Source organism: Cricetulus griseus, chromosome 5, assembly GCF_003668045.3.
Source record: "Cricetulus griseus strain 17A/GY chromosome 5, alternate assembly CriGri-PICRH-1.0, whole genome shotgun sequence".
Taxonomy (NCBI): Eukaryota; Metazoa; Chordata; class Mammalia; order Rodentia; family Cricetidae; genus Cricetulus; species Cricetulus griseus.
The window spans coordinates 61,066,969-61,078,757 of record NC_048598.1 but is presented as its reverse complement, the minus strand read 5'-3'; the positions used below and the strand labels follow the sequence as shown (position 1 = coordinate 61,078,757).

The window sequence follows — 11,789 nt, the reverse complement described above, 5'->3', positions numbered from 1 at the left end:
ATGCACCACACTGTCTTAAAAAACAAGCAAACTAAAAAAACCAGTAAGCTAGACATGGTGCTATATGCCTGTAATGTCAGCACTAGGTGTGAAGGCAGGAGAGGAGGATCAAGAGTCCTAGGCAATCATACAAAGGGACTTTGAGGACAGTCTAAGCAATATGAAAATTTGTCTAAGAGAAGGTGAGAGAATTGAAATTTCCCCTTGTTTCCTATCAAGCTGAGCATTAATCACTAGTACGTTTTTATAATTTATCCATAGTCTAGATTAGTTACAGCCAGAGGGCTTTTTGAGTACTCAGTTTCTGTATTGAAGAAATTGCACAGAAGGAACCATCCCTAAGGCAGATGTAAGGTTTTTGTCAGAGCGCCTAGGGTCCCTTGAACATTTTCCTTTCTAAGATGAGAAAAAGTCAACACAGAATAAGGTGATATAGGACTGGTTTTATCCCAGGCTCCCCTTGATGACTGTAAGCCCCACTTCACGCCCCAGTGGACACCCTCTTGACCCACACAACCCACTTTCTGTTGGAATGCTAATTCCTTCCTATGTGTATGCACAACGATGTATTATTACAGGAAGTACAGCATCTTACCTCCAGCAAACTTTTATCTGTAGCACATGGTAGCTCTCCATGAGTGTTTGTTAAATGCATGCAGAAATGAGTGAATGAATGGATGGAAAAATGAATAAATGAAACAAAAAGTCAATGAGGACAAAATATAACTGACTGGCAGACACTTTCAGCCAGATGGAGCTTCCCTTACCGTTTTTTGGACATAGCTCTTAATAAGTGCTTGATAAATACAAGCAAGTATGAATAAGTGAGAAGATTAAATAAATGACAAATAAAAAACAAAATGTAACCTGAACAGATAGCACAAGTAAAGATGAAACTTCCCAGGGCTGGAGAGAGGGCTCTGTGGTTAAGAGCACTGGCTGCTCTTCCAGAGGACCTGGGTTTAATTTCCAGTATGCACACTGTGACCCACAACCGTCTGTATGTAACTCTAGTTCCAGGGGATCCAATGCCCACGTAACTATCTCTAACTCCAATTTCAATGCCTCCTTCTGATCTCTGAGGGCATCGGATATGCATGTGGTTCACAGACAAACATGTAGGCAAAACACTTATACCATTAAAATAATAAAAAAAGAAATTTCCTCTACTATGTTTTCAACATATTAAAATTTCATGAACAAGATGGATTTTTTTCTTTTTTTTTCTTTCTTTTTTAATTGGTTTTTTTAAGACAGGGTTTCTGTATAGCCTTAGCTGTCCTGAAACTCACTCTGTAGACCAGGCTGGACTCAAACTCACAGATATTCTCCTGCCTCTGTCTCCCAAGTGCTGAGATTAAAGACATGCACCACCACCATCTGGCTATAACAAGCAGTGTTTAAATATGATTTAAAGACATGGTAACTGGATCAAAAACAAAACCTAAAAAGCACTAAAGTGAGTTGCTTCTGGGTATTAAAGCCAAATATAAGAAGAGATGAATTGGAGGATATATCATTTTTCTTTAAAACTCCCCTGAATTATTTTATGTTGATTTTTGGCAGAATGTAGCTTGATAAAATTTAAATATTAAAATACAAAATTAGTCAATTTTTCTTCCTGAAGGCAGAGTCTCATATGTCTTAGGCCAGCCTTGAACTTACTATGAAGCCAAGGGTGACCTTCAATTTCTGACCTGCTGCCTCCATTTCCTAGGTGCCATGATAATAAGCGTGCACCATCATGTCTAGTTTAAGTGGTGCTGTGACTGGAACCCAGGACTTCATTCATGGTAGTCGAGCCTTCTGCCAACTGAGTTACATCCCCATCTCCAAATTAGTCAAGTTCTGAGCTACTGTTGAGTCAAGGCAGCATGCTGTACTTTTGACCCCTGAAGTTGAGTACATTCTTGTCTTCTTTTTTTTTTTTTTTAATTTTGTGCTGAGTCCTAGTTACCAAAGAGTATTGAACCAAAGCCAAGTGGATAAACAGAATCTTGAACTTTAATAGGGCAGTTGGCATGGACCAAACCTGGGCTGGCCAGGCCTTCTGACTGGTACTTGAAGGTAGACATAAAGGGACAGAAGAAGTCAATGAACTCTGACTTTCATGACCATCTCTTGACATCAGAATTCCCTTTTTGTGTATACACGTGTCTCCTCTGAACCTGTGGAGATGAAAATTGACATCCACACTCACATTCTACCCAAGGAATGGCCTGATCTAGAAAAGGTAATGGTAACTAAAGTGCTGGACTCTTTCTGGACCTTTCCCAGAATCTCTCAACACCTCTATTTATAAATCTCTCTCTTCTTTGGAGATGGAACTGAATGTCATTGTTCTTTGCTCTTGGGGAAGAGATTTTTAAATGGCTTGGTAGCTCTAATTTCCTACTATTTAAAGGTGACTTTTACATTCATTTCAAAAGAGCAATGGATCAAAGAAATAAGGTGCTTCTTGGACCTTTTCGTTTCCCCTCACATGACACATCCTTTCAAATTCCTGGATGATTTAAGTCAGGCAGGTTTTCTGCCTTTTAAATAGTGTGTTCAGCTGCTGGAGAGACACCTGCCAACTACAGGATGGAAAGTCACTGTTGCAACTAAAAGACCATTAAAAAAAAAAAAAAAGTAGGATGTGGTCGGTTTCCAAAATGCTTAAAAATAGGTTCTGGAAGCAGCCGAATAGCTTTGTGAAATGTCTTTTCAGTCTATTTCAGAGCTCTGTCTGAAACCTTTCCTGCCTGATCTCTAAGCTGTAAACCTTTGCTGGAGAGACCTGGAAAGCAGGTGTCTTAGAAATCCCCAGAGTCAATGACATGAAATTTTTGTACAATGGGCATCTCTAATGAGTGTTCTCTATAAAATAAAAAAAAAAGATGGACCTGTGGGCATGGCTCAGTAATAGAGAGTGTTTATGAAGCCCTGGGCTGCATCTGAAGCTCTGAGATGGGGGGATGTATTCTCTGTGTTTCCCTAAGAATGGAATGGAAATTTCCTTAGAGACTTACTTCCAATAATGTGCATGTGGTGTGTGTGTGTGTGTGTGTGTGTGTGTGTGTGTGTGTGTGTGTGTGTGTGTGTGTGTGTGTGTGTGTGTGTGTGTGTGTGTGTGTGTGTGTGTGTGTGGCTAGAGACATCAGATCCCCTTGAGCTGGAGTTACAGGGTGCTGGGAATAGAACTCGGGTCCTCTGGAAAAGCAACACACACTCTGAGTTATCTCTTCATCCATTTCCTTAACAACTTGTAAAGCTATGTCAGTAGGCTGAAGAAGACAATTACATAGTGTATTGCTGACCAGGAAGGAAGGGAGGGAAGGAGAGAGTAAAGGAGGAAGAGAAAGAGGAAGGGAGAGGTACTGAAAAAGGAAGGTGGGAACAAAGAGGAAACTTGTAACTACTTAGAAGTTGGTTTAGGTCAGTATCTGATTTTAGCCAGTCTTTCATATTCTGGAGTACTTTTGTGGTACTGGTAGTGTACCACATACACTACTGGTAGTGTACACATACACATACACATACTGGTAGTGTACCACATACCACATAGTGTACCACCATCTTTATTTTATTTAAGGTGAAAAAAATGAGTTAATTACAAACTGTAATTAAAAAGTGGTTCACTGTACAAGGAAATTTTCTTCTCACTGTTATCTTATATATATAACAGAAGGCTAACCTCAGGCTTAGGGTGTAGCTCAGGTGATGGAGTGCTTGCCTAGCATGAACGAGGCCCTGAGTTCAGTCTCCAGTACTGTATTGTCCCAGCATCAGGAAGTGGAGACAGGAGGAAGAGATGTTCAAGGTTATTATCCTCCATTACAAAGAGAGTTGAAGACTATCTTGGCTTTTATGAAACCCTGTCTCAAAGGGAAAAAAATACTTCTGATCTCAGGCATTTCTCTGTCCATTGGTAAGTGAGCTGGGAGGGAGAAATAACAGATTGAAATGTGGGAGTAGTGCTGAGCTGTCCAAAAGTCTATCCCATTGTGGCCAATGGAAATATCGAGCTCCATTGACCTCATACCCTGCTTGGGAACTTTGTGTCCTGGTCACATCTTATAAAGGTGTAAACAACACTTCGTGATGTTAATGATTTTATGAGAGGAATGTCCCAGCCACTTCCCAAGGGCCCTGTAGAAGCTACTGGCAGTGTCTTTCTTCTTGCTGTACTGTTCTCAACCCCTGGTTTATGAGGAATCATCTGATGAACACACATTGAATAAATTATGTATGAAATGTATCATACTCCATCACCTGACAGTTTTAGGAAAACACAAAGGCACACACACACACACACACACACACACACACACACACACACACACATACAAATTCATGACAGCCCTCGATCTAGTAGAAGCAATGAGTATTAACTCCAAAGTCACAGATTTTCTTTTGGTTTGAACCTCATAAAACAGACAAAAAGCCACATGAAATGCCCAGGGCTCCCATGGTGGTCTCTGCTCTGAGGCTGCTCAAGTGCTTCCCACTCAAGACTGTTTTCAACAGAGAAATTTTTATGCCACCGAAGATATACTAGTGTATAAAATAGATATGCAAATCAAACATGTACTGAAACCTACTTAAAACAATTCTTTAATGTGTATTAAGGATAAAAAGCAAATTTTCATTCTAATGAAATGAATGTGTTTATTTTTACACAAAGAATTAAATCTTAGCTGAACAGTCAATATTGTAGGACATAGAACATCTTCAATACTTTACAGAATTGGTGGGATTTTGTTCCTATAACTGTCAGTGCTGAGAATGCTATATCACATAAATATATAGTATAGAAAGGCAGAAGTATTTTTAGGACTATTCCACAAATAATTGGGAATTCTGTCCTAATCCCAAGCCAAAATTCTTTGAGTCATTTTATGAACTTCAAGCCAGCAAATCTTTGTTTTGTTTTGTTTTGTTTGTTTGTTTTTTGAGACAGGGTCTCATATAGCCCAGGGTGGCTTCTCTGTGCAATCAGGGTGACCTTGAACTCTTGACCTTCTTGCTGTTGCCTCTTGACTGCTGGGATTAGAGGCATAAGCCATTTTACCTGTTTATACAATACTGGGGATCAAACCCAGGACTTGGTACATGAAAGGCAAGCCCTCTACAGATTAAGCTACATTTCTAGCTCTGGAATGGCAATATTTAAAACTAACACTCTAACACAGTACAATCCAAAAATATACTCACAGGATACTTACAAGCTGAGGAATGACATCGGAAAAATATTGAAAGTCTTTGTTTTCCATAATGAATCCATTATGTTTCTCTAAGAGCCGGAAACTATATGTACAGCAGTCACTGCAATTGATTGCATACAATAGTCTCAATTCTCAGCGGAGGTGTTTCAGGCGGTGTTCCTTGGCGTTACACAGTGTGACAGCCTGCACAGTGCAAAGTGCACAGGTTGTGTGTTCAGAACCAAGGCTTCAGGGAAGTTGCACAATGCAACATGGGCACAGACTGCCAGAACCACCTCGGATTCATTACACATTTGACGTTGAATTCATTTTTGACCACTGCATGTTCTCCTGTTGCCAAATTTTTTACAACCTCCATTTAGTGATCACCACATAGGATCATGACCCACAGTTTAAGGAGTGTGTTACAGAGGACCCTCCCCACCTGTATTCTCTTTGAGAGAGTGGCCAGCATGACCCACCCATTTAGAGAACATCACACCAGGAGGGGTCCAAGCTCCATGGTCTCTACCTTCTTGTCTAGATGGGAATCTTGAAAGGGCTTAGAAAGTTCTGTTGTCTAAATGTTATAACCTCTGAAAATTCATATATTGAAACCCTCCCTTGCAAGCAAAAGGACACAGAGGTGGGGCTTTGGGAAGCAATTAAATCTGGAGGAACTGGTTGATTCTTGTAAAACAGCCCAGAGGAAGCTCTGCACTTACTTCTTGATGCAGGAACCAGAACAGCCTCTTACCAGAGCATGAGTCTGCTAGCTCCTTCATCTTAGCTGTCCCAGTTTTCTGAAACTACGAGAATTAAATGTCTGCATTTAGAATCGTCTGATGAATGGTATCGTGTCAGGGTATCACAAGGGGACTAAGACAGAATAAACCTTAGAGGAATTTTCAGTCCCAGTCACATATCGTACCCTGAACAAAGAATTCAATGTTCCATCCATTCTTTCCTTTCTCTCCTCCCACATCCCCCCCAGCCTCTACTTGCATTCTTACTGTGGGATCTGAACTTAAAGCCAGTCTTCACAATATCCTCCCAACACTTTAAGCCAATACCTACTGTTTCTGGGTAACACCCTCTCTGGCGGTCTTGGAAAAAATGATCATCTTCTCACTGGAGGTCCCAGTAAAATCCTCCATCTGAGCAAAGGCGGCTGTTTGCAGCTAAGTCCTAAGAGTAAAGACCTTCCCCCTCTCCATCTGGGACAGCCAGAGGAGCCTGGAATAGAGTCTGCTCTTTGCAAGAAGTAGAAAACTTCCACGTAAACATAGTAAACATCCATAGTAAACATCCACGTTCTTACCTCCCTTTCCTGCCTCCTGTCCACTAAGCCTCTCTCCATCTAAAGCAGAGAACTGGACATCTATAGCTGACAGTTTCCAGGTGCCCCATCATCTGGACCCTAAAGGCATTGTTTCAACTGCTTTAAAACACTGAGAGATAGAATTTGGAGGTACTTAGATTTATGGCCTGGAAACTTCCTAAGCACAGAACAAAAGTGCACTTCCAAACAGAAGTCTTGGTAGCTCTTTCCTGCTACTCCGCCCCCTCTCACCAATTCCACTGAAACAGAAAGAGTATTTAGTCCCTTGAAGTGTCCCATGCTGCAGGCAGATAGAAGACTCTTTATATTGACAGCAACAGTAATAGTCATAACACATTGGACTTCTGGAAGTAAAAAAAAAAGAAGTAATGCTGAGGAGATACCTCAGTTCAGTGCCCAGAGCATCTGTAAAAAGCCAGGGATGTGACATGTTCTAATCACCCAGCACCAAGAAGGTAGACACAGACTGACCCTTGGGAGTGTTGGCCAGTCAGCTTAGAACTGGTGAACCCCAGACCAATGGGAGACCCTGCCCCAAAAAGCAAAGTAGATGGAACATTACATGCACACATGCCCTTGCACACATGTATACTCACACATGAGCATGCATGCACGCGCGCGCGCGCGCACACACACACACACACACACACACACACACACACACACACACACACAAATACACAAATAGAGAGATGACTTGATTTATATAAAAACATCACAACATATGTAGTTAGTATCTTCATTATTAACCCAGCTTGACAGGTGAAGCACTTGGTATTCGGGAATGAACCCAGAGCTTTGTGGGTCTCCCCAGGGCAATCTAACCCCATCCAATGGAGAAATATGGCCCCAGACATATCACTATTTTTCTCTGTTCTTCAGTGTCCCCCTTGACACCAAGCTTCTCCTCTATTTCTCCCATTCATATAAACCCACAGAGGGAGCTTCGTCATGGGACCACAGTCCACAGGTCAAGCAACCAGATCTTTAACACAGTAGACAGCTCCCTGAGAGCGATGGTTAGCCAGTGTTGGCATAAGACTCCAACATCCTAGATTCCCTGTAGGATGTGAGTGAGGTAAAGGGAGATATATCTATATGAGGCTAGAGTCTTTCTCTTTATTCCCTTTTTTCTGGCCTATCTTATCAGAGTGAAATGAGTTGAGTTTTTGTTTTGTTTCTGAGACAGTATAGCATATATCCTAGACTGCCTTGAACTTGCTATGTAGCTGAGGATAACCTTGAACTTCTGATTCTCCTGCCTCCACCTCCAGAGTTCAGGGACCACAGGTGTATGCCTAGTTATATAGGGCTGAGGATGGAACCCATCTTTGTGAATGTTTGGCAAGCTCTCTACTGAACCACATCCTCACCCCGCTAGATAGAATGTGTGCTGAAGTAGCATTAACTACAGCAGAATGCCATTTGAATTCAATTGTTTCTTATTAGGGATCATATTTTTAAACGCCTATCTCTCTTCTCACAGTTTCTCCTAACTTTCCAAGGGAATAATGAAAAGAATAAGCCAGTACTATTTTGTTTGGGGGATCTTAAGTATCTTTGGAAGAAATACTATCTCTTTTCAAACCTGCTTTTTCTTCTTAAATATTAATAGACACACCCCCCCCAACCTCTACTACCTTGTGCAATGAAGGAAGAAAAGATCAGAGTCAACACATCTGGGATGATGATTAACTAGTAGCTATAAAGAACTGGTATTTGACAGATCTTTTGTTTTTACTTGCTGACAGTGATTTAAAACAGGGATAGGAATTTTTTTTTTCCTGAGAAAAAAGGCTCTGTGTAGCCCTAGCTGAACTGGAACTCGCTCTGTAGGCCAGGTCGTCCTGGAACTCAGAGAGAGATGTGCTTGCCTCTGTCTCCAGAGTACTGGGATTAAAGGCGTGTATCACCACCACCTGGCTATAGTCAGTGTTCTTAAGAATGAAAATTTCGGTGGTTTAAGGGATAGATGATTCAGTAAAGCACTTGTCTTAAAAGCAAGAATGCCTGAGTTTAAACTTCATAACCCACATTAAAAGCAATCCGTTAGCCAGGTGGATTTCTGAGTTCCAGGACAGCCAGGGTTACACAGAGAAATTCTGTCTCAAGAAAACAAAACCAAAAAGAGCAATCCTTTAATCCCTGTACTGGGGAGTGAGAGACAGGTGGATCCCTGGGGCTTATTATTTAGCAGAAATTCTGTCTCAAAAATCAAGGTGGCTGGGCAGTGGTGGCACACACCTTTGATCCCAGCATTGGGAGGCAGAGGCAGGTGGATCTCTGTGACTTTGAGGCCAGCCTGGTCTACAGAGGGAGTGCCAGAATAGGCTCCAAAACTACACAGAGAACCCCTGTCTTGAAAAACAAAACAAAAAAAAATCAAGGTGGATGGTACCTGAGAATCAATACATGTGTTCTCCTATAAACTCACACATGCATTTTTAAAAACAGGTAATGTGAGGTGGAAAGACAATGGATTCATGGGAACAGAATCAAGTGGTTTCTGGGGTCTCGGGACTCACTTTCCACTGTCACCAAGGCTCAGGGAGCCATGGGGGAAATGCTTTGGTTTGATCTATAATGGGGTAACTTTTGGCAACAGTGATATGGTGAAGTCCATGGTAAAAGCTGCTTTGGCCAGGCCTACTGAGATTCCAAATGGGATCCCATAGCACCCAGTTTTTTTTACATGAGTTCTCAGGCTCAAACTCATCCCATAATTTGACTCTTGAACCACTATCCTAGGAAAGTAGAACTCTGTTTTCTTTCTTTGGGACTTCTATTAGGCTCACAATTAAGGTGTGACATTCTCAAGAAGTTAAAATATCATTTTAGATTTGGGTAAGGTAAGGAGACTGATACAGGATGATGGATTCAGCCAGGAGCTCAAGGAAAACTCTCAAACAACAATAAAACTCACCACCTCCTCTGTCTCTCTTCCAATTTATTGAGACAGAGGCTCATGCAGCTCATGCTGGTCTCAAACTTCCTATGTAGGCAGGGATGACCTTGAACTCTAGATCCGCCCGCCTCTACCTCCTGAGTGCTGGGTTTAGAGGTGAGAACCACCATGCTTAATTTGTTTGGTGCTGAGGATGGAACCCAGGGCTTTGTGAATGTTAGGCAAGCATCCTACCAACTGGGCTGCATCCCCAGCCCAGATATAGGAGTTTTTCTTTCTCTATAAATATATCAGTGTGAAGGAAAATTTATTTAATGAAAATATTAAATATTTTGGTATGGAAATATGGAGGAGGGAACAGAAAAATGGTGTTTGATGGGACAGAGATTGGGATCCTGGGCCTGAAGGATGCACGTTGACTGCAGGCCCATCTTCCTCACTGATTAAGTCTAACCGTGCTTCTCCTCACTGCAGAGGTTCGGCTATGGAGGCTGGGTGCAGCTCCAACAGCAAGGCAAGGTAAGTTTCTCCCCACACATGCCTAAGTGCGGCACAGTGATGATATATGCCTGGCTTAGCTTGTTGTAGGCTGGACATCCAAGAAACTCATCTCTTCCCTGCTTGCATTAATCTCATAGTAGGCAAGGAAGTAGCCCTTCAGTTTCTCAGAAATAGTAGGAAAAATAGGAGTGACTTCAAACAACAACATCTATGAAATAAAAACTAGAATTGAAATGCCACTATAAAATCTCTTTTTAACTTTTTAAAAAAATTGTTATATTTTCCCTGGAGCCGATTTTAGCATTTACTGCTTAGCCCCCAAGGAAGTGACTTGGCCCTCTGTACAGGTTATTACAATATATTAGGACTAAACAAATTAGTGGATTGGTTAGGAGAAATCAGATGATGAAGATGTTAAATCAGCTGGCCCTGCACTGTTACACAAACTTACTTTCCCTGCCCATACATTGCTTCCCTAGAGAGCCAGACTACAGTCTACCTCAAAGGTCTTTCCCAGTCCTATTGTGTTAGGGGATATGACGTTTTCTAGGCACAGATCGCCCTCCTAGGTTTCACAATCAATGGTTCAGATCAGCAAGATGATGGATCAGCCATCCTCAGTCACACAGGTAGAAAGGGCCTGTCTCTGTGGTCAGCTGCTGATTCCCACACAGCATAACCCTTCCATAGCAAACATGAAAGGCAGGAGATAGAAGAGCTGAGCCCCATTAAGCAATCACCATGCTGATTAAGGGGAAATCCCTAAGACTTTATGGGGAAGAAACATGTTCCATAATATTAATCCAGGTTGGGGAGATGGCTCTATCAGTAAAGGCCTTGTGCTGCAAGCATGAGGAACTGAGTTCCATTCCCCAGTACCCATCTTATAAAAAAAAACAAAAACCAAAAAAAAGCAAAACAGTCATATGTGTTTGTAACCCCAGCGCTGAAAAGGTAGAGACAGGTGGGTCCCTGGGGCTCTCTGACTGGCCAGCCTAGCTTACTTTGTGAGTTCCAGGCAAGTGGGAAACCATGACAAAAAAACAATCAAAACAAACAAACAAACAAACAAACAAACAAAGCCAAAGCTAACCTCTACGCATAGCCACATGGATGTGCTTGCCACCTGAATGGTGACACTCAAGAACACAGGATTTATTCAAGCAGGTTGTCTCTGCTGATGTGGTTTTTCTGACTCAGGGAGAAGCAAAGATGATGAAAGATGGGAAGGTCTTCAGAGTGATCCAACAGAACTGCTGGGACCCAGAAGTTCGTATCAGAGAAATGGACCGGAAAGGTACTTACGATGTGAAATGCTCTCAATGTTTCCATCTGCTGTAAGGCAGCACCTGCCCTTAAAGTTGATGATCACTTGATATAATTTATGGGATGGCAACTTCTGATTCCCGTTTCCCTACCAGCCATGCTGGCCTTTGCAAGCCCGTGTGCTTTTAGAGCATGCATTTGAAAGTTTCAAATTAGTTTAAAAACAAAATGATATACTATCAAATTGATAATAATGCATTTTGTGACTTAAAATATTTTTAGTTCAGGTCTAAAAAACAGCTCAGTGGGGAAAGCACTTGCCACACAACTGGGAAGGTCTCAGTTCAGATCTACAGAAGCCACATAAAGCCAGATGCAGCTGTGGAGATGGCTATAATCTCAGCATTCCTGTGGTGAGGTGGGAGGCAGAGACAGGAGAACCCCAGAGGCGCACAGGCCAGCTGGCCTGGTGCACTGCAATCCCTATGCTCCTGACGTGAGATGGTAACTGAGACAGTCTCCAAAACCTCCAAAACAGCCAGGGACAATGAACGAAGGGGAAGGTGAAGACTGATACATAAAGTTGTCC

At 42.0% G+C, this 11,789-nt stretch overlaps 1 protein-coding gene across 1 annotated transcript in view; it reads left to right on the top strand.

Annotated features, from left to right (window-relative positions):
* The first annotated feature begins 2,176 nt into the window (after positions 1-2,176).
* The window catches only part of Acmsd (aminocarboxymuconate semialdehyde decarboxylase), a 40,001-nt gene continuing 30,388 nt past the window's right edge, over positions 2,177-11,789 (top strand). The window contains exons 1-3 of the mRNA XM_027417766.2: positions 2,177-2,233; positions 9,908-9,952; positions 11,135-11,231. Of these exons, the coding sequence (XP_027273567.1) occupies positions 2,177-2,233; positions 9,908-9,952; positions 11,135-11,231 (199 nt within the window). The remainder of the gene's footprint in view (positions 2,234-9,907; positions 9,953-11,134; positions 11,232-11,789) is intronic.